General features: G+C 42.1%; 1 protein-coding gene across 2 annotated transcripts in view; it reads right to left on the reverse strand.

The window, feature by feature from the left end:
* Positions 1–23,897, reverse strand: part of mcu (mitochondrial calcium uniporter) — a 63,250-nt gene extending 39,353 nt beyond the window's left edge. Inside the window, exon 1 of one of the 2 annotated variants that reach the window (XM_022192356.2) lies at positions 23,591–23,897. In XM_022192356.2, the coding sequence (XP_022048048.1) occupies positions 23,591–23,707 (117 nt within the window). In that variant the 5' untranslated portion in view covers positions 23,708–23,897. The remainder of the gene's footprint in view (positions 1–23,590) is intronic. The other variant, XM_022192355.2, reaches the window with a different exon arrangement.
* Between the last annotated feature and the right edge of the window lie 540 nt (positions 23,898–24,437).

The following is a 24,437-nucleotide window of genomic DNA, read 5'->3' on the forward strand; positions in this document are numbered from 1 at the left end:
AAAAAATAACATTCACGACTTTTGGAAAAAAATGATTTTCTTCTGGCAAGGCAACATTTCACACTTTCAAAAAGCCACAAAGTCCACTTTAAGAGGTTGGAGGAGGCATAAGTCCAGCACAAGTCTATAAAGCAGGAGACTGAGCTTTGTGATCCAGGTAGGACTGTCATTTTTACACTTAACTTTCATTTTAGCTCGCTGGTAACTTTCTTTGTCGCTGGGTGTTTGGTAAGCTTTATGCACCAAAGCTACATGGTGAGCTGAAGATGATGAGTCCCACCCAGCCTTTTATTTGATTGGCTGGCTGACAGGGAGAAACATGTGGAAAGCAATCCAACAAATGGCAAAGATAATTTAATCAGAAGCATACTTGTAATACATTACAAACAAATAATTCAGGAGAAAATAGATCTCCTCCAAAACATAATTAAGAATGCAGTTTTGTTGTATAAGACTATTATTGTTTAGAAAACAGGGCTCTTGGGAGCTCTCTCTCATCGACCTTTCTAATGCTTCAAACATACACAGATGAAAATACAAAAGGATAGAAATGCTTAAAAAAAATAAATAAATAAAACAAGAACTCCAAAAAAACAATATAGACTTGATGCCAAATCGAGAACTTCAGCAAATTAATAATCCCCACAGATATTAATGCAATTTAAAATGTGACTAATAGTATTTCTGAGCACATATTACTGTACCATGTGCACCAGTTTGTATGAGACTCTGAAAGCATTTACTGTGACCTATCTGCACCAGCAATCCTGCAGCCCGGAGAGGGGGGCTCTATCTATTTCTGTTGATTAGATTGCCACAAAGGACACCAGCTGCTCTCTCTAGATACTACCTGTAACACACAGAGTGGCATCATACAGAACGTATATATACTCAGAACGCATCGCTTTATCCTCCCGGTACAAAAGGCCCCACCTGGTTAAATCCCTCCTGACAACACCTTTTCTCCTGGATAAAACACAAAAAGCAACAAACAAGTGAGAAGAAAGACTTCTGTTCTGCTTACAAAGCAGCAGCTCCAAAGCAACAAAAAGGAAAACATGCCATATTTTTACACAGCCAGCAGAAAAGTAGATTTTGAAGCATTTACTGCAATCTAGAGTTCGGTATGTAGGTCTGAATAGTTTGAAGAAGGGCTGGGCAGTGAAGCTATACCAATACTTAACTCTATATTTGTTTCAGTTACAAACGGAGATATTACTTTGAAAGATACCAAATGTTCAACAGGGCAAATATATTTACTCCAGTTATGAAAAATAAGAACAGTTTACATCCTGCATACTGATCTTTAAAACCGTGCTGTAATGCTAAGATTAAGGGTGTACTTCAAAAATCTACTCCTAAAAATAATTTGACAGTAAAACTAAAGGCTTACAACTGCCACGAGCTTCTTCTATGATTTAAAAAATACAGTGTCAACAGCACTAGCTCAAGAATAGAGCATGTTGACGACACTTCTGGGAAACATAAATAAAATGCACTAAGAAACAAGTTAGATGGCTTCTTTAACTTTAGAGTACACAGGACTTCACTCACACCACATCACGTGTGTGACACATTCGAGACAGAAACATGCTTCATTATTCCTTGTCACAGTGAGAAAATAAGTGTCCACCAGCTGCCATGTATTGATTCACTAATTGACTTATAGCACGGCTTGTTATGAGCTTTGTGCTGCTTGGGGACCAATCTTCATTGATCACAAACGTGTCAAACCTAAACCCTGCATGGTTGCTCAGCTTGCAGTTTGTGCAGGTAACTCCAGTCACACCAACTGTGACTACAGTTACCTTCTTCACATGTTGCCAGTCTGCTGTGTTTGACAAATGAGAGCTGCCTGATCCGCAGCAACTCATACTGGAGTGTTTACATGGATTCTGAGCCAGGGCCATTCTGTCACCTCTGCGCATTCCCCTTGCATGAACTGATGTGGGCCTCAGCAGCTTTAATTACTGCAAACGTCTCATCAGCAAGCATCTACAAGACTCAGATGTCTCACAGTTCAAACTAGGTAATGGTTAATCTTAAATGTCACAGATGCTTAGTTAAGAGGTCCTCCGTGTGTAATTCGGCAGTTGAAGGGGCCTGTGGGTGTGCTCTGTTAGGACTACATGTTTTCAATCAGCACCATCTAACTAAGAGCCAATTAGATCCAACAAATACAATGTCAAAATAATTCCCTACATAGAAAAAAGTGGTACTGTTGTACCAGTGACAGCAACACTGATCGAGGCAATGAAAATCCAGCACGGACTGAAGAGACATATCAAGACATTACTCTTTAATCTTAATATGTTCAGGAGAGGAGCGAGACAGAATATTAAGCTCCTGATACCTACTTCACAAATGACTAAATGATCCAGAAGTCTAGAGATGATACTATAACTTTATTCAATATACAAATCATAAATTAAAAATTTCCTCCAACATAAAACCCTATGAACAAGCCACCTCATACTTTGATGAATTATTACTATATAGCTTTTAAGAGGAACTAATAACCACTGGTTCCTCAGTCTGGCTTTAACCAGCTGGTGAGTTACTGTATTAACATGATACTGGGGTCAGGCCAGTGTCAGAACATGGTGTGTGTTTTTGCACAGCAGATAATATCAGTCTAGAGGATAAGGAAGCTGCTGAAAGACACAGTTTAACTACTGGGAATGCTATTTGTTCACAGTTAAGTAGGTTAACTTCCACAGCAGACAGTACGTAGACGGCATCTTACAGAGTTGCAAAGGATGCATAACACTCATTGTTACCAACCTCTTGTCCTCATATGTGCACACAGTGAGCGCATACTGAGGATTGCATCTATGTTGTTGCTATGCTTTATGTCTGCATCCTATGTGGAACTCTGTTGACAGCATGCAGTGAAAATCTGCAACTTTTCAATGACTCTGCACAAAGAAACCAACATTGATTGCACTGTTTAACGTGATTCACATTCTGATCTGGCCATCCCTCTCCATTCCCTTATCTTGCTCTCTCGGTTCTTCTTGCTGCCTGGGTCATTCACCCTCTCTGCATCTCCATCACCGGTAGGAGAAAGGCAGTGAGCCCCAGGGATGGAGGAGGGGTTGGAATTGCAGGCAATCACTGGCCACCGAAAGGAAAGATGAAGAGAGCGAGATAGCAGAGGAGAAGAGGAGAGTTAAATGAAATTTCCAACACATTAAGCACACCATGTTACCCAGTGCCCAGGGTAAAAAGGAGTGGGGGCTGCTGAGTGACCAGTGCTGAGTGGCCAATGAAAGACTTTTGCAGCTAAGGAGAATTGATCGAGTTACAGGGGTTCCCTGGATGATCTCTGATGGAGCTCAAGGATAGACAGAAAATAACCTGTCCAGGTAAGCAGAGGCCAGGTGAGGGACTCAAACTAACCACTTCATACACACTGTCACAGAAACCGAACTACCGGCCTCTTCTCTCAAGGACATGTAGACATTTGTGTGTGGATGCACGTGTGAGATAACACTTCATTCTGCTGGGATGGACAAAGAAATTACTAGACCTACGCCGCAGGGTTCCAACAAATATAAACCAAACCAGAAGGGGTGAAAGCTACACGGTCAGTGCCTGCCTTTATCATTTATCATCTGACAAATGCAGGCACTCATCCTCCCATGTACGCAAAGCAAATATGTATACCACTTGGCCATTTACTCACAGTTCATGTGTGATATACACATATATACACACGTGGACAAAATTGTTGGTACCTCTCAGTTAAAGAAGGAAAAACCCACAATTCTCACTGAAATCACTTGAAACTCACAAAAGTAACAATAAATAAAAATTTATTGAAAATTAAATAATCAAAAACAGCCATTACTTTTGAATTGTTGATTAACATAATTATTTAAAAAACAAACTAATGAAACAGGCCTGGACAAAAATGATGGTACCTCTATAAAAGATTGAAAACTATTTGACCAGAGTGACATGATTAACTCAGGTGTGTCATTTAATTGACATCACAGGTGTTTCCAAACTCATAATCAGTCAGTCTGCCTATTTAAAGGGAGACAAGTCGTCACCCTGCTGTTTGATGAAAAGGTGTGTACCACACTGAACATGGACAACAGAAAGCGAAGGAGAGAATTGTCCCAGAACATCCGAAAAAAAATGATAGACAAACATCTTAAAGGTAAAGGCTATAAGACCATCTCTAAACAGCTTGAAGTTCCTGTGACAACAGTGGCTCATATTATTCAGAAGTTCAAGACCCACGGGACAGTAGCCAACCTCCCTGGACGTGGCCGCAAGAGGAAAATTGATGACAAATTGAAGAGACGGATCGTTCGAATTGTATCCAAAGAGCCCAGAGCAACCTCCAAAGAAATTAAAGGTGAACTCCAAGGCCAAGGTACATCAGTGTCAGATCGCACCATTCGTCGTTGTTTGAGCCAAAGTGGACTTCATGGGAGACGACCAAGGAGGACACCACTGCTGAAAAAAACTCATAAAAAGCCAGACTGGAATTTGCAAAAATGCATGTTGACAAGCCACAAAGCTTCTGGGAGAATGTCCTTTGGACAGATGAGACCAAACTGGAGCTTTTTGGTGAGGCACATCAACTCTATGTTCATAGACTCAAAAACCAAGCATACGAAGAAAAGAACACTGTCCCTACGGTGAAACATGGAGGAGGCTCAGTAATGTTTTGGGGCTGCTTTGCTGCATCTGGCACAGGGTGTCTTGAAAGTGTGCAAGGTACGATGAAATCTGAAGACTATCAAGGCATTCTGGAGAGAAATGTGCTGCCTAGTGTCAGAAAGCTTGGTCTCAGTCGCAGGTCATGGGTCTTCCAACAGGACAACGATCCAAAACACACAGCCAAAAACACCCAAGAATGGCTGAGAGAAAAGCGTTGGACTATTCTAAAGTGGCCTTCTATGAGCCCAGATCTGAATCCCATTGAACATATGTGGAAGGAGCTGAAACATGCCATTTGGAGAAGACACCCATCAAACCTGAGACAACTGGAGCTGTTTGCTCATGAGGAGTGGGCCAAAATACCTGTTGACAGCTGCAGAACGCTCATTGACAAATACAGAAATCGTTTAATTGCAGTGATTGCCTCAAAAGGTTGTGCAACAAAATATTAAGTTATGGGTACCATCATTTTTGTCCAGCCCTATTTCATTAGTTTGTTTTTTTTAATAATTATGTTAATCAACAATTCAAAAGTGATGGCTGATTTTGATTATTTAATTTTCAATAAATTTTTATTTATTGTTACTTTTGTGAGTTTCAAGTGATTTCAGTGAGAATTGTGGGTTTTTCCTTCTTTAACTGAGGGGTACCAACAATTTTGTCCACGTGTGTACAAAGAGGGTCATAGAAGTGAGCTGCGTAGAGAGTGAGGTTGACATCTTAGTGTTTTCTTCTGCAGTAGAGATGAATGGGTGGGCTGAAAACTGCCTTCATTCATAATGGAAAACAGCAACAAAGTAGCTTCATTCCCATGTGTCTCTGGGAATATAGGAGTAGACAAAGGAGAGAATGTAGGAGAGAGTATAGGATAGAATATCTAACATAAAAAATATATTTTTTTGATTTATTGCCCCAGGTGTTACCCAAATAAAGCTTAGAAGGGCAGAGAGACACCACAACACTGCTGGTGTTGCTGGAGAGCCAGAATGGCCTGGAAATGTCAGAATGAACACTGCTGACTTAATCACACTTTTAAAGCTCTTGCTGTTCCATCTAGCTTTTTTTAAGGGGAGGACTTAATGTCCTGTAAAGAGGGAGAAATGAATTGCAGATAAAGAAATAAGGAAGGACAAAAATGATTTTGCAAGAGCCTGCAGCCAGTGGATAAAGGGGAAACTAAAAAATGTTGTGTGGACTTTGCTGTTTACTTTATGTCAAACAAAAGGTAGATACACATCTTTCCAGCCATGGAGATAAAGCTGATGATCAGCAATAGAGTAAAAGCGTGGGCGTGAGGGGGAGGAAGCAGAGGCACGAGAGAGAGAGAGAGAGAGAGAGAGAGAGAGACGATGGCGAGCAAGAATCAGAGAGGAAGGAGTGTGCAAGAGATGGAGGCGAGTGGTTTCTCAGCAAGTCTGTTAGTCTGTGTGTGTGTGTGTGTGTGTGTGTGTGTGTGTGTGTGTGTGTGTGTGTGTGTGTGTGTGTGTGTGTGTGTGTGTGTGTGTGAAATCATTACAAAGCACTCATTCTGAGCATCAGTGGAATCCACAAATAGCAAGAACCACCTACTGGCACAACGTTATATGAATAGATGTGTTAAATTATAATATTGGAACAGAAAAAGGCACATTTTCAGTTTTGTAAAATGCGACTGTCAACATCAACATTCACTGTTTTAATTAGCAATTAGGTAAAAAGTTGTACAAAGACACAAGTGAAAATATAGATTACACTTAGTTTTGATGGGTTCCCAAAATAGGAGATCTAAATTCTAAATAGCCAGCAGGGAAAAGCTGAGTGTTTTTGCACGTTATACAACCTTGAACCAGTAACTTGCGACACAACTTGTTTTGATCCCCTAAAGAAGAGTCTGAAGAGTGACATCACAACACTGCAGCTCAGCTTTAACCACAAGTTGAGCTTCTGCTGTAGCACTAGTCAGCCGCATCAATGACATGTTTATAGGCCTGTCATTTGTCGATGGTGAAACTGAGGCTAATATAGGCTAGGTTTAGCTGGTTCACCACAAAACAGGTCTCTATGCACGTAGCACAGCTGTGTTACATGTGCAAAAGAAGGCCACTCATTCTCACTAACAGCTGCAAGAGAGCAAGATAAGATCAGAAACTTGCATGCAGACTCTGTAGATACATTTAAAAGGTCATCATTTATGCTTGTTTGCTATAAAAAATCAAAATGCTCTGTTCAATGCCACATAGATGACACATCCGCTAATGCTCAGACATGCTAACATTATTTCCAAAGCCGGCAACCTCTTAAAAATAGGGGGTAAGAATGGCAATTGACTGATTGCAGAAATCATCCACATTTTTGAGATTTAAGTCAAGTGATTTTGTGGGTTAGGGGGCTACAGCACCACCCAATGCTTCCACTTATACCACTTGACTGAGGGGCTTGTTCTCTCACCACCAGCACAGTGTGTCCTTCAAGCTGTCATAAGCAGACTAACATTAGGTGGGCTTGTGTATCATTTCCACTGCACCTGCACATTTTGCCATATTACGATGCACTGCAATATTATGGGCCTCCTTAAGAGCTGCTATTTGTTAGATATTATTAATGCAAACTCAACACTCTGTGCTGCTCCCTCTCATCAAACATTTCCCATCAGCAAACTGCTGCAAAGCTTTTATTGTGGAGCAGCTACTAGAAGTGAAGATTTTTCCGATGGCATTTTATCAAACTGCTGTGCATCTAGATTTTAGAGTTCTAAATGTGGCAACAGACACAAGAAGAAGCAGGAAGGGTGATCTGTCAAAGCTCAAGGGATAAACGCATGTAAGCAACAAGTGCGTCCTGCAGTGACATTTACGGTGCATTTTTCTTCTACCTAACACTGCAGCCACACTGGTATCATTAGTCCTCATAACAGTGGCCAGTGACACAGTGCAGGTGCCACAGTTACATCCACATTTTTGGTTTCACATTGCAGCAGAGCTTCCAAGCTCCGAATCGGGGAAACACTGCAGTCTTTAGTGCAATCAATAAATTCCAGTCTGTTTGAATAAGTATTTCTTAGGGAACAGCCTGACCTGTTCTGACACTCCCACTGGCTTATACAAAATGTATTTTTGTGTGTAGTAAGATGTCAGCTGAACCAAAAGGCAATGAAGAAAAAAAAACACACAAAAATTAGACTTGATTCATCTCCCTTGTGTTTTTTTTTTTTTGACAAATGTAACCTAATCACATGAAGAGATAAAAACTGAACAGCCGCGACTCTATTCAAAATATACTTGACAAAACAATGACTTACATTACACTTTTGCATCCAGGAAAGTGTGTATTTGAAAGAAAGCCTCACTGGAAATTCAATAATTCAAGACTGGAATGTATCATAGCCTTAAATTTATTTCAAAGAGCCGGCTGAATGCAGTGCAGGAGCCGAGTTGTACACAAGGCTGCACAGAGAGATGCTGTACAGTATACGAGGTGATATCAACAATGGAGAAGCCGTCTTTCATAGGGAGCAGAGAACAGAAGACTGAGATGGATAGCCTTCAATTCTCTGTTGGTAAAAGGACATTTGCATGGTGCAAAGTGTTACCCAGGCAACAGTAGCACCAGGACTTTTGAATAGCTCCAGGAACCCTACTTACTCTTCTCACCTCAAAATCAGCCTCTGTTAGTCGCATGAACGTGAACTCTGTGGCCTTGATTTTTGGCAAGACGAATATCTCATGTAATCTCACTGCCTGTGTAAAAAACCTGGATTTACGAGACAGCTCAATACATTATAATTTCAGAAACACTGCCTAAGGCTGAAAACAAAAAAAAGCCCCGAAACTGTGCTCCTATTATAAAAATACAAAAAATGAGCCACTTCTAACCTCCCCTTTCACTCCCTCTGACTTCTCCATCCCTTTTCTTTGTTCTCCATTCATTTCTTTCCCTTCCATCCAGTTCATGTCCAGGCTAGGATCTCCCCAGGGTTCCCCTCAGGAGCCCGGTTGGTAATAGCTCTGGCAGGGCGAGTTGAAAGCTCTGCTGGAGGTACACCACTGATCCACTCTGATGCTAAGCTCAGCTCTTCTGCCTCCTCGCTGCTCGGCTGTTTTCCCTGGGAAAACAACAACCAGGCCGATACCTGGTAGCTGTCTGGCTGAAAGACAAGCATTTGATCTCCATGCAGTGGCTGTGTGGAAGAATAACTCTGTAACCTTTCTCTGACAAGCAGATAATTGTCTTCTCCCTGCATATAACAGAGACGTTATGGGGCTGTGCTGCTAATGGGATAGGCAGAAAGCAAAACGCCACAGAAGACACACAAATGGCAGGGTCGGAGGGAAGCGTATGAGCCGGGTTTTCCATACTCGGATGGTCCCCACCCACACTTTAATCAATGCCCCTGAGACAACAGTTACACTCTGTTGCCCTCAACAGCAGAACAAGGAAACAGCTGAAGCAAAAACATTCAAATAATTTATTATGGCTGTCACATGCTGGACATGGGGCCACTTTTAAATACCTTAAGAGCGACATAATGGAGCACTATTTACAGTGACGCGGACACAAACACGTGTTCTGGATGCCTGTGGGTCAAGAGATTCCAGTAATCGAATGCTGCTACTCTCACGACTGCTCTACAAAAATAAGATTGGAATCAGGGTATGTTTGCCTGCCTGTCCACACAGGATGTTTTGCATGCACGAGGGGAGGGAGCAGCACTGGATTTGTTTTGCATACTGCCTGTGCGTGCGTGTGTTGTTTTAAGCAAGGCAGGGTGATGCAAACTTTACAAAGCAAACGGTCTGCAGGAGCCCCACACACAAAGCAAAAAATGGGAAGCTGAAGCTGTACTTGGAGGCGGTACGAACATCTGCAGCCAGTCGAGGGGAACAACCTTGTTTTAATTTAGCCTTCCCAGACTGTTTTGACAACATTATCCTGACAACTAGATATGGAATGTAAATACATGCTTTTACCTAAATTGTTTCAGAATCCTATCCTCCACATCATCTCTCTAAACACAAAGCCAAAGAAGACTGTCTCCATGGAAATGCATTTTCCAACAAAGTCTCCTCTCCGCCATCTCCTCAATCCTATTTATAGAATGGCAGACCACTAGCTAGCTGGCAAAGGATGAGTAACAGTATAGTGAGAATGGAAATGTCGAGCATGGCCACTTCTTCTCCATGCTTCCTTTCTTTTTGCTCACAGCTCCATTTCAAATCAAAGGCTTTGAACAAGTGTTCAAACAAACAGCTGACTAACAATCCGTGGTCTCAAAAGAGAAAGCAGGTTTTGTGTGTGTGAAGTTGTGACAAGCTTGAGTGTGTGTTTCGAGGCTGATGCAAGGCTGGCACACATACACACACGGTAGAGAGCAGCATGCAGACAGCAGGCAGCAGGGTCATCGCTAACCCTTTCTGACATAAGGTCACGAGACTCCTGCTCTGCTGCTTTTTGACCTCCGTGTGTGGAATGAAGATGAGAAAACCACAGGCGCTTTCGAGGTCAGCGGCTTCTTCCTCGATCTCCATCAAGAAAGGTGTTTGTGGTACGTCTGTATGCATAAGCACAGATCCAAATATGAATAAACAGAGATTAATATTTCTCATTTCCATCACAGGTATGGCACACAACAAAAGCACTGGACTAGCACGTCTACAGCACAGCCTGAGCCTACTAAGTGAACAACAGACAGATCTATACCTCGGTGCCTTCAACAGTCTGAATACACTGTCAGAGCTCAGGGGGAAAGTCCTCTCCAATCATGCTAATTAGCATTAGCCTACACGAATGTCATGCTTATTAATACCACAGTTCAGCTACTCTATAAAAGAGGAGCTCCTACAAACAGCGTGCTGTTAACTCAATGACCGAGAACAACAATTATGGCTGTCAGCTCTCATTAACAAACACACAAACGCTCAGTGACCACAAACAAGACCAAGACTGCTCCTGTTTTACACAAACGCCGCCGTATCTGCAGTACTGTGAGCACAGAATATCGCTCACTAAATTGATAGCCTGATACTGCTGTGAGTCAAGGATTTAAGTGCCCTTTTTATCCAAGGAACAAAAGAATTTCAAAAATGGGCCTTTACATCAGAGACCTCATCAACAATGGATTAAAGCAGCAGATATTTACATAAGCAATTTACTTAGTGCCCTGCTTCCCAGAGGTGCCTTTGGGGAGAGACAAGATTGCATCTCTCACACATCGTCCCCTCAAGGAGAGCACCACTTTATAATGCAGGGACAGTGTTTTAGAATAGACTATGATGGACTAGGCTGGATGGGTCAAATGACAGTACACAGTAATATACATACATCCATAACACAGTATCAATTTGTCAACTGTAAGAGCGTTTTGGTTGTGTTAGGTTGTCATGGTCAATGCTTCAAACCACTGAGCAGAATTGCTTCATCCCAATAATAATTTAACAGGTATTTTTGCAACCTTGATTTTATCCAGTTAGGCTTCTCAGTTGACAACAGAAGATCTTAATATATACCGATAGGGATGATAATTGATAAGAAATTATCGATGTCAATGCCATTATTGATGCCACTTATTGATTCGATTCCTTATCGATTCTCTTATCAATGCAGCGTCACAGTGATTACATTCAGCCGTTTCCTCATTTCTCTTGAAAAAGTGAAGCCATGCCCACGATCGCTTCTTCCGCTCCATGGATTGTTCCCGCTGTGGGATCTAATCTCGCGACAACTGCACCCACGCAACTGAATACGACAGGTCTCGCGAGGCTTCTTCTTCTTCATTGGTTTTATGACGGTTGGCATCCATCACTTTGGTGCATTACCGCCCCATTCTCGCAACGAGGCTAGTGACAGAGTTCAGTTTGGAGAGACAGAACGTTTTTTATTTATTATTTTTTAAAAGAATGACATACGGGCAGCAGTGAATGTCCATAGGTCTGTATTTGCCCACCAGCTCTCTGGATCCAACGTTTTAATGTATTAGTAATGAGTGTTAACGGTCGTGCGTGGAAGCTAGCCATATCATGCTAGCTCTGAGATGGAAATGAGGGTGGCGTTCAGCTGGCTGTGGTCTCCAGCAGAGAAAAAAGGGGAATCGCAGATGTAGCACAGGTATGTATGTGAAGTGTGGCAGAGTGTAAGTCGTTTTTAGAGTTGTGGTTTGGAGGTTGTTAGTGGGGAAATTCGCCGACAGAAATTGCGACAGCAGGATGAAGTGAAAGCAGTAAGGGCAGTGAAAGTGACATCAAGGCATCGATAATGGGAACCGGTTCTCAAAACGGCATTCGATTCCGGGAAATCGATCCATTTCTTATCGATGGCATCGAGGAACCGGTTCTCGATTATCATCCCTATATACCGATCAGTCACAACGTTAAATCCACTAGCAGGTGAACTGAATAGCATTGCTTATCTCATTACAATGACACCTGTCAAGGAATGGGATTTATTAGACAGCAAACTGAACCATAATTTATTGAAGCTGATATGTTGCAAGCAGGAAAATGGTCCGCATGGGTAACAGTCTAACTTTGATAAAGGAAACCTTGGATCCTGGCATCCATGTGGACATTCCTTTGACATGCACCATTGTTGTTGATCACGTACACGTCTTCATGGTATTCCCTAATGGAATGAATGAAGATGCCACTTTCAGCAGGTCGATGCGCCCCATCTCGCTTCAATAAAAGTTCAGAAATAACTTAAGGATTGTGATTTGGGCTCTAAATGTCCTAGATTTCAGCCTGATCAAGCATCTGTATGTTGGAAAAACAACCTCCCACCTCAGAACTTGGTTTCTGATACCACTGGACACCTTCTGAGATCTTGTGAACTCAATGCCTTGACTGGCCAGAGCCGTTTTAGAGGCACAAGGGAAACGTACATGGTGTGGCTTTAATGTTGTGGCAGATTGGTTTATATTACAATGTAAATGTAAACAATAAATGAATATCTCATTTATATAACTGCCCATAACGCTACAGAAGATTTACATCACCCAGGGCCAGTCCTGTTGCTGAGTTGAAGATATTTCTTCACCCAAATGGGACATTAATTAGTTTTTGACTCCACAAACAGTATAATTTAAACCTGACAAGACCAGCAGTGAGTAAACACGTGCAAATGTGAGTAGATGGAAAATGAGCACACTCTATTGCAGATCTGCTTTGTTGTTTTGTTTTTGTGAAATCAAAAAAAGGCATCAATGATTAAATCACACAGGTAATGAAAAGGTTAAATAAGATATACTGCAGTACAGCCAATGCACAGAAACACTATATTAACACTGCCCTGATTCTGTAAAGTCAGAACTTTGATGTGATAATTCTGCCTCGTTTCCAGGGACGAGCAACACTTGCACAATACCCTTCTAATAGGATTATCTGGTCAAAACCTCCCATTCACACAGACGTATAGAAAAGCATTAAAATGAACGGATGACTTGAATGAGACTCCAAAGCGCTGCGGCAGCAAAAGGCAGCCTTAACCCCACTGTCCCACTGTCCCACATTTAGCCACTCCAGATCTCTTCTCATGCCTATACAACCTCAGCCAAGCTCTGCTCCACATGTGCAATTGATCCAGTCAGATTATAGGAGTTAATTAAAAGAGACAAGGCTTTAAAGCTCAGACCCCCGATTCATTTAAAACTAGCAATTAAGTAGTAACAAGTTTCCTATCAACAGGACAAACAGGCCTTGCAGAATGGCTGATAACAACACAAGCACACCACAAAAATATCAGCTCAGGCTACAGCTGAGCTTGTGATGTGTGCAAGACATGTTTGGGCTGTTTCTCTGGTCCAGCTAATTATTGCAAATAAAACAACGGGACTTGAGGGCTTAGAGTCCATTGTGTGGCAAAGGTGTGCATCTTTGTTTGCTTTCTCCATGGCGAATACCCTGTGTGAGCTTGTGTCTACCATGGCACAGCTACAATCTGGGTAATTATAGTGCAAACAGACCGGGCGCCGGGCCGAATGGAGAGTCTTGCTTTCTGGGGCTCATTGACTCCCTGGATGTGCTCAGAGTCTGATCAATCTCAGTTAAGGCTCACTTCTTGACTTCTGGTTGTATAATGAGGTTGTCACAAGCATCATTCACAAAACAAGGACAGCTCATTTCAGACAGAGAGCAGGATGGTACTGTCAAAGCAGCAAGGGACAAAACAGAAAAAGTGAAATTGGGTGAGTCAAAATAGATGGCCCTTGAAGTTCTCTGAGAATAATAATAAACACAACAAAGAAATTACTATTTTTTTGGCCAAAAAAGATACAGTATTGGAATCAACATTATAGAAAGAGACTAGGATCGATTTATAGTGCAATACAGTGACTATATACATTATTTAGTACCTGAAAAGAATAACAAATTATGTTTAGAATCATTTGTGTCCTCAAGTGTGCATACAAAATGCAAATAAAAGAACAGCCTGTGATGTTCGATTACTTTGCTAAATGCTTTATGGAGACACTTGTCAAATCTTCCTTTAATTTGCTGTTGGCGCAAAGCGTGAAGTAGCAGCATGCAAGTTTACAAAAGCTTTATTCTGATGTCTGTGGCTAATGTATGCAGACCACCCTGGGTAAAAGGAGCAAAGTGAGGCGATGCTAAAAAGAAACAACAAACAGCAGCCAGCTTGGCAGCATGCCTCACTAAGCCACCATGCAGAGATAATTCCTCTCCAGTCGACACACGCTCCCACTCGCCACAATGACCTCAACACAAGGATGATGTCACAGCTCTCCATACATCCTGTTTAGGCATGACCAGCAAAGCCCCGATTTCCCTGGTAACCTAACATGACTATGTTTCCCCACACAGATGCTCTCTGACATGCATGCAGATCCCCCTCCTGTCTCATATGTCTCTGCACCTCAGAGATTAACTGGCTTTATCGGAGGAGACGTTGGTGCATACTCTCAAATCACCAGGACAAAAAAGGTGCAATGAACTCGAAAATGTCAAGCCCTCTTGCCATTAACCCAGTGCATCGATCCAGCAGGAACAAAAAGACTGCTTATGAGCTAGTGTGAGTGTGAGTGTGTGTGTGTGTGTGTGTGTGTGTGTGTGTGTGTGTGTGTGTGTGTGTGTGTGTGTGTGTGTGTGTGTGTGTGTGTGTGTGTGTGTGGTGGGGGGGCGCGATTAGCGATTAGAGTGCTATTAGCCTTGGTTACGTTTGCAGGGATCCCACTTTTGAAGTGAATTGTTTAGTGATGTGCATGCTTTATTTGCCTTTCAAGGACTGTCTCCAAAATCTGTGCACATGGCATTCTCCTTTGGTTAAATTATAACATAATGGAGTAGAATTATCTGCTGTGTGCTGAGTAATGTATTACCAGTTCCTTCAAGAGAGTTTCTAAGAGACTTGGATGCTGCATACATGAATAATTTACAGAGTAATTATTTTCAAATCAGTGTGCAGGAATCTGAAGTGTGCTGCTTCACCATCATACATGACAGATGCCGTTTAGTTGCATGCATCTAAAAACTGTGCCAGTTACATGTTGAAGGGTGGTGATATTCACAGTTATTCTGAAGTTCACAGCAGCAGTGCGACCAAGCAAAATCAATTATGGTAACACTTGAGCATTTTTATGAATGCATACACCAGTTCTGCCGGAGACAGGATAATGGTCTTCTTAACAAAACTCCAATTTTGACGGAAAAATTGTTCTATAGTAAGGCATAAGCAATAATCCTTTCAGTTCTGCTGACAGTGAGATGGGGAAGATGTAATGAGAAACAGCCAGTTTCTTTCCGGTGAAAGAGGTGAGCCTGAGGCCGAGGGAATCCTCACATCACAAAATCCCAACATTCCTTTGTAAAACTTTCCAGCCACTACTCCATCAGTAAAACAGGACTTATTCATACATAATATTTCCAATTAGGAGCTGCCTCACTGCAGACAGCGAAGTCACTTTCCTTTTCTACTGCAGCCTGTCTTACACTTACAATTCTCTTTTTGCTGCCCTGCCCTGATATGACTGTTTTCTGTTTTTCACAGAACAATTGTAATGTATGGATCTGTCAGAGTCAATACAATATATCTCTTTGCAATTCAATAAAGCAGTAAGGCAATGGAGATAAGTGGGAGCACAGCAGGAAAACTGGGCAGAATGGGCTCTGAAAATAGAGCTCTATCTGAGGACTGATAGGAGAAGCTCCTCACACAACATCTATTACAATACTATTTCTAATCTTAACTCACTGCACCTGCCTTCCCCAAGTAGTTATATCTGCAGCTCAGACATGTTGAAATTGCACATGCAAATAAGAAAGGGCTACCACTAACAGAGGGAGGATTACCCCTGAGCAAAGGCCGGAATGGATGAGGTGTCATGAAATTTACTAATGAACAACAAGCACTCACGAGTTGAAAATAATGCATTCCTTAAAGTTCACTTGTCACCGTCAACACCTCTGTACTCAACAAACATCCATCTTACTCAGCTGCTTGCTTTATTTCACCATGAACTTGTATAAACAAGGGTATAAAAAAATCAATACTTCCTGAAGGAGAGGTCAGCCACACCTCTCTCACTAATTAGCTACATATTGGAGCGTACTGATATTTTGCAGGGCCATGTTCTACTGAACTTTAAAGGAAGCAAAGTGGGATCAACCTGTGACAGCATGCAATTGCATAAGGTGCAGAAATAACACAGCCACATCATGACAACTTGAAATAGTGTAATTTTACAGTCCTGTTGCTTTCCCTCTACCACCACCTATGTACATCTGTCTCATCTATGGAAAGTTCTGTCCAATTCAAGATCTCCTGTGTAACAACTAAAGTGATCTTAAATCTGTACAGTATTACAGAAGAAAAAACAATACTTCACAACTGCAGCAAAAAATTGAAGTGCAGATCACAATGATAGCAAACCAGTTCCATCTGGAAAAGCTTTCACATAACTGTCACATATTGTTTGACAGATTTAGGGACTGATCTCCTTCATACAAGCTCAATGTGCCCAGTCTAATTTATACTCCTCATTCGGGCCCAGCACTCTACTGACACTCCACTGATTTGTCACAATAATGAGCCCAATCCCTTATCTAAAGGCATGAAGGGCTGCACAGCTGATGACCTTCAGGTACTCGCAGCCGCCTCACCTGCCCTCCTGGCAGAGGATGCCACCAGCCTCCCATCTCAGATGAGAGAGGGTAACCAAGCGTTGCCTCCATCCATCATCACATTACACACATTGGCCTAGTTTAATGTCCTTTTCAGACTCGACTGGAGACACGCTGGGCCACACAGAAACATGGGAAGCAGCTAATTAGTCTATGCCAACAGCAGAGGTTCACCAGTCATTTACCACTTCAAGGGTGAAATCCTTCCCAGAGTGCTAATGAGGACTTTGTCCATCACAATTGTCTCATCCATTACAATGCTACAGCATCGTAATAATGAGCAGATACCAGAAGCATGACTAGGAAGGAGCTCAAACATTAAAATGCCGAATGCATTGTGTGCATAAAAAAGGAGGCAGATGGAGGGGTGAAGCAGCAACTATTCAGTGAGTCCTGAACCATTTCACCTACAAGGACAATTCTTTTGACCAGAGGGCAAACAGCTGGTGAGCGTGTGAAAGGTTATCGTGCTGAGAAGGTGTTGTAGGGTGATGGCATAAGATGGTGCAGGGAAATTAAAAGAAGAAAGCACAGTGGGGAAAAAGGACACACACAAGCATATGTTTGAAGATCTAGCAGAGCCTCACAGGCAGAAGGAAAGGGCGGGGGGGGGGGGGGGGGGTTACACTATGGCAATGAATAGGCTGAAAAGACTTTGTTTACAAAAAAAATATGTGGGAAAGTTGTTCTAAAAAAGAATGGCTGTTTATTGGAAATGTAAAAAAATGAAAATAACTTCAGTAGAAGCTGTTTTGCATGTTGTTCTAAGAGGACTCCCTGCAGTTGGAGCATTCTTTGAAGCAATTAGCAAAAATGTAAAAAACATCATGTGCCAGGAGATGTTGCAGTTTACGATTATACAATATTCAACAAATGCACCACAATAACCCACTTTAGTCAATGAGGCGGAAAGACATTGAAAGAATGTTATCTCCTCCGTTTCTACAGCCTCATATTTGTACTGCTTACTTCACCAAGACCTATGCTAACTCTGAAATCTGACAAATCACATCTCAGGATTTAGCTCAACCACTTCACAAATCTGTCAGCCTAATTGTAAAGGATACAGAGAGGCACCCTGCAGGAAAGTGTCAAAAAAAATAAGGGTGCAGCTGAGCAAATGCACCACTCTCTGTTTCAGTGCAGCACGCCTGCCCGGTCAGCCATACAACTCCCGAACCACAGCAGACATAGGAAATTACTCTGGCTACCGCTCGCCAGGGTGATCGCCACCAGAGCTGACAGGAGCTCTGTCAGGAGTACAGCCGCTAAAGCCATCAGCATTTCATCACCGCGCTAAGTTGACAACACACACTTGTTATTTTGTTTGATGGTGGGACAATTCATGACATTTTCACCACACTGCAGCGGGATACCAGCAAAGCCGCCGCCACAACACGAGTCTTACAGGTAACAATGAGACATAGCAGGTCTGTTCTGCATCAAGTCAGGAAGGGAGGGGAGTGAATGATTTGCACCCACATGCTGGCATGGTTTATGAGTTACAGAGTCTCATTAAAGCTAAATACCCAGCCAGACTAGTACCATTCACTAGTTCTAAATGACCTGTCAGACCATATCAGCATTACCAGAATGCAAAATACTAAATGTGAAAAAGCGTCTTTGTGTTTTTTTTAGTGCAGTTGAGAAATGAAGGCGATCATCAGTAAATAAACTGCAGCTTATAATGCATTGTTATCTCAGCTTTGAGTAAGTGCACCGCTATGGTATCAAGATGACAAACTGGTAGATGTCCCCAACAAAATGAAATGTTGATGAGGCTGTTTGGCTGAAGTTCAGCTCGGTTTCCAAAGAGCTAATCACTAAATTTGACACTGAGCATTGTACACACTCAGGCCACTTTTCTTTAGGTAAACCTGTGCAATCCTGCGCACACTGTACCACTACAGGGTCTACTTTTATGATATGTAGCTCTGTCACGATTCTGAAATTTTACTTGAAAGGTCATTGCTACACAAATGAATAAATCTGTAAATTTTATGCCACTATTCGTTTTAGATTAATTGTATTGGCGGCTTTTTTATCGCTGCAAATCTAACTAATAAGCCTCCTGACAGTTATTGGGTTCTCATTTGTCATTGAACCTGAAAGCAAAATGTGTCCACAGCAGAGCTGCGGTGTGTGGCTTTGTGGCTAAATCTATGATATTAATGTTTACAGATGATCATCAAAATGCAAATGGTGGAACGTTAGAAGTTAAGGATCTCGAGATAAACAGTTGGTTGTAAAACACAGCTGAAAATGGTAAAAAAAAAAAAATATGTGGAAAGAGTGATTGAACAGCATCATTTCTGTTAGTTTCATCCAGCTGTTTGCATACAGGTGAATGGAAACAAATCCAGTGATTCTGCAAAATGAACAGTCAGCTCAAACAAGAGTGATTATGCAGTAATTGGGACGGGCCTATTGATATGTCAAAGGTGTCAATTCAGTCAAATCAGATTACATGTTTTAGTATGGAAGTCACAGTCAGTCATAGTGCTATTCTGCACTGCATTATATGTTGGGCTGTTTATAATTTTTTACCCATCTCATGTGTATTTAATATAATGTATTTTCACTAATAACACTTCTGACTATTTCAATAAACAACTGAACATTCTAAACTTAGTAAAAGCAGAATTTATGTGCAGTAGGTTATACAAGTATAACTAATAATGCGGCCTGTCAAACTTGCTAAATATCCTTTTTGGCATGAGGATAACCTATTATCTGGAAGATTATCTGTCACTGCCGCATATTTTTACAATATTGCTTGTGCCTTTTTGTTTTAAATGAAAATCCAGAATGGTGGGTTGCACAATCTCACATCGCTATAGTTTTATTCAGTACAGGAGCCACTGATATTTTCCTGTATTTTGTCTCTTAATATTGCTGATCACTGATATTTACACGATTAACTGATGTATCTTCGTTTCAAATCTGCTTTTCACCTTACTTGCCTTAGGATGTTGCTGTCTACTGTTAAACAGGACCACATACAAACAATATAAACACATGGGGGTCACAGCTCGAGACAAATTCTAGATTTTACTTGGAAGTTAAGTCCACTAGAAGGGCAAATGCAGTTGTTCTGTTTCGAGACCTTGGCCTAACTAAGATAAGTAGCTGCTGAAGCAGAGTGAACTAACATGACTGCCTGGTGCAAGATTGGTTGTCTCTGCTCTATTTCCTGTCCATTGCTCTGCAGGCCACAATCTAAAACTAATTCAAACACTGGCAGTAGCGGACTGAACTACTGAGTTTTTAAACTGTTTAGTGGGGACAGACAAGACTCCGGCTAAAAGTTGCATTACACTTTTTGTTAATCTTTTTAAATGGAATGTACTTAGCCAAACCAATGTGCAAATTAGTGATGTTTAATTCAGCTTTTTAACAGCAACATTCCACGATATGATACCACATTTTATTTTATTTTGTCTGCCTTCTGGAAGCCGTAATAGGCGGTCCTTGATGTTTAATCCTTCCCTATGATTTTTAATTTTGTTGGAATTGTTCCCTGTCCATACAGCTCAACATGACTTAACAGAATTATTTTCTTGTGTCCTCTCCTATAGACCTAAAATGACTAATTTAGTCAATTTATTCATGTAGTTGGTCTTTACCAAGGGCTATAGCTAATGTGGAAACTATAAGCATGTAACAATCAGCAGCCAGAACACAGCATGGTATATGGACAGCAAATCAATCGTTTTGTAAGTACAACTAACCTCTGTCTGAAATGCTACCTTATCACTTTGCCTCATATTGCCTTGCCAGAATATGAAACCCTGCTAGAAATCTCAGATCAGTTTTCTCATCCACAAAAGAAAGCGCTCTAAATTGCTCTCCGTGCCCATTAAAACTGCCCCTGTGTACTGATAGTAATCCAATATCAGTCGTGCCGACCAAAGATTAGAAAGATTCCTCTCTCGCCGAGGTACCGGACATGATACGGTAAGATCTGAGGACAGACATGCAGGTCAATCATCATAAACCTCTAGCATCATAAACAGACAATCCAGCTCCAGCACTGAATTTCCATCAATTATATTCCATATAAGACAGGACCGTACATCTGTCAATCATTCGACTCCAAAGTGAGGAATGAAATAATTAATTAGCTCAGATAAGTGACAGCTAATGTGACATTCCATCATCATCATCTCATATCAATATTTTCCACTCCATACCACAAACCCATTCCCCTTCTCAGTCATACATGTAAATGTGAGATAATAAATGGAGTCAGAAACCACTTAGTCCGTAAAGGGCTTAGATTACATTAATGAAACTGCCTGTGTGGACAAGTTTATCAATCATTCAACTATCTTATCACCTTGAGCTCAGCCACAAGCTTGGAGTCACTCTTTTATCGCACTAATCCGGATAACTTCAGCACTGAGTCCATGAAGGCAGCAGGGATAAATTAGTTTACTCCTACACTGATTGGATTAAAAGCCAGGAGTGGGCTTCGACCCCCTGGCCTCTACTGCTAGAGCCACCAGCTGCTCAGCTCTAATGAATGTGTTGTCTTAAATGGAAATAAATAACTAAATAAAACTTGGTTTTATCCATTTCACGCCCAAGATTTCCAGAAAAACGGAAACATTTTTGACCCGATTGGCTCATGCTATAGAAAACCCCACTGTGATTTTACAGCGCCTTTACAAGGACTGTGTTCGCAATGACACAACTTCTCTGTTACAGATCAAGACAGACACACTTTTTATGACAGCTGACTCAATAGTAATCTAGTGCAGGTTAAATGTGAGCCTCTGGAACCTCGAGAGTTGACCCATCATGACTGCAACACTTCACAGAAGCAGCAGTCACAACTACAAGGCCTCTGACCAACTGAAACTGGGTTCTTGACAGGATATTTTGTGAAACACATCATGCAGCATGCTTCATGGCTGAATGTATCCCACTGCAGCTTTATAAACACAAGTCCGGAAGCACAGTTTCCACACTGCAGTGAAAAGACTCACAAATGAACACAGAGGCTTGGCTGTCACAAAGTGACAGGCCCGTGTTAGGGGCTGCAGCAGCAACGCTTCAATGGACAAAAATACAATATGACAGTCAAACAAAACTACAACCTGATGAGATAAAATGAAAACGTATTAGGGCCAACTCTGCTGAGACACTGAGCTGCAACTTGCCCTGGTAAAACACTTAAAGTTTAAATAGACCTACTTATTTTGGAAGAGGACAGAATGGTAGCTGCGCACAGCCTTAAATTTGCTCATTGCAACAGTGGGCAACAGCAGCAGGGCTTAGTGTGGAGATATGGACCGACTGTGTTCGATCTGACAGGTACTTAACCTCTACCCTGGCTTATTTCACAGGATGCAGAGCCTCATTTAATTTCACAAGGCTTGCTGCAAGTGTGTGAGAGTTTGTATAGCTAAGGGATGAATAAAGAAAGAAAAACATGAGAAAGCAAGAAAGTCATAGAAAGAAAAGACAGGAAAAGAGCAAGTTGTGCAGCAAAAGGAAGGCTCTCAAACTATCACAGCAATGCTCCAAGCTACTGTAAAGGGGGCCGTGCAGTCCAGGGTTGCAATGACTTCCTCATTCTTTCGTATTCAGGTCCATCCTGTGCTTCACCTCCCTCCTCATGCAGCAAAGGCTCCCAGCTTCAGCTGAGGGGAGAGTGGCACAGAGGCAGGAACAAGCTGTGCAACTATGGCTCTGTAGTGACACTTCTGTAAACACAATTACCTCCCTGTTACTGTGAGCATTTTTTTGAGGCTGCATCTACTGCTACAGTGGCCGTGTAAAGGACCTGCATCAGCTTGCAGGAAAACCCAGGATCTCCCAGCTGAATGGGGAAACACCCGCAGGGAGGGGAGAAACAGCAGGCTGGCTGGAGAGTCTGACATCATCCAAGTGTCCATGTTTCACTGAAGCCTCATATGTGTGCATGAATAAACAGTGAGTGTGTTTCTGCATATGCACACATACACACACCCTCTATCTCTCTCTCTCTCTCTCTCTCTGAGACACACACACACACACACACAACTGTAGTTTTCCTCTCTAGCTCTGGACAGATATTCATTATTCTGACTTTCTGCTGCTGCACCACCACACAGACGCTGCAGTTCACACCATGTAGAAGCAGAGAGATGAGGGGCACCAATGAAACCTGCCCCAAATCTGCAGACAAAAAGCTGCTCACACCAAACATCCGAATCGCAATATAGCACAAGAATTTGAAATGTGAAAAAAAACCCACAATCCATCCGTGGCCGTGCGTAACCAAACCAATCCCTCCACGTATTTACTGCAGATACTCCAAATAATCCAAAACCTTAAAGGAGGGGATCTCATTCGGATTCACACAAAGCGATCAGAATAGCTGCAAAAAGACATTATGCCCGCAAAGTTGAAGGACGAGGGAGGAATCGGGAGATATTATGTGAAAGGCGAGTGTCTGGAGGCTAGTTACAGTAAACGGCGGGGCAGCGCCAGTGGGGTGTCGATGGGCTTCGTAAGTGTTCCAAAAAAAAAAAAACTGCATTGCCTCTGTCAAAAGCTCCACGTCCCACCGTGGATTACGACCACCACGCGACACCGAGACACATATCATGACTCATCTCTTGTGCCTCACCTTTCATATGAAGCTCAAGGAAAAGACCTGAACGGAAAATCTTGAGGCTAGTTAGCTTTACTTCCTTAGCCAGGCAGCGCCAGCCGCCACCGCTGCCTTCTCTCCGGTCCAGCCTGCCCGCCCGGTCCTACACCCTCTCAGCCTGCCTGCGCGCTTTTTTTTTCTACGGACACGTCCTGGGACTTACCGGTCTTATGTGCTGATGGTGTCGCTGTGAAGACACAACAAGTGCGGGGAGGCTGCCGGCCCCCGCTCCGCTGCTCCGGGACAACAGGAGTACTGATCTGCACACTTTCGCAGCCATCTCTGTAGTGAAACCTCGCCGGGAAGGAGACTGCTGCGGGCAGGACCGAGACGCACCGAAGGGAAGAGGGGAGGGTGGTGGGCGGGTTGCGGGGCTGGACTACGGCTTCGTACACATGCCCAGTGTTGCGCCAGTATGCAAAAGATGAAACACTTCTGTACGGGGCTAATTCAAAACAAACACATAGCACACGCACTCGTCCCTCTCACATGCAAAACATCCATCAGCCAGCTGCTCCATTGACAGGCACGGCAGTGTCATTAGAATGAATGGATTAAAAGTCACTCTCACTATCCACACTAATCTCACCCACAATCTGTAGTGGCATCATCTGTGTGAACACAGCAAAACATGAAATCTAAGTGTCTAATGCGGTAAATGATAAGGGACTTGATTAAATGCATGACTGCAAAATAAAAAAATAATAATAATTTGCTGATTTAAATGAATCTTTTAGATGTAAACTTTATGTTGATGAGTTGGGCTGATGTTGTATTGTTGGTAATTGCATCAGCTTAATATTAATATGTGTAATTTTAACTAAATTTCGACTATTTTTTTATATCAATTGATTTGAAAATCGAATTTAAGTTGATGTAACTTAATGAAATTCCCTAATTGTCCTTCACTTCACGATTTCGAATCTCAGTTCCTATTTTTACATGCCTGGACAATTTCAATCAAAGATATTTTTGATTGTAGAGAAAAAACTTCCCTTAACTCATTGTAG

The sequence above is a fragment of the Acanthochromis polyacanthus genome, chromosome 15 (assembly GCF_021347895.1).
Source record: "Acanthochromis polyacanthus isolate Apoly-LR-REF ecotype Palm Island chromosome 15, KAUST_Apoly_ChrSc, whole genome shotgun sequence".
NCBI classification, from domain to species: domain Eukaryota; kingdom Metazoa; phylum Chordata; class Actinopteri; family Pomacentridae; genus Acanthochromis; species Acanthochromis polyacanthus.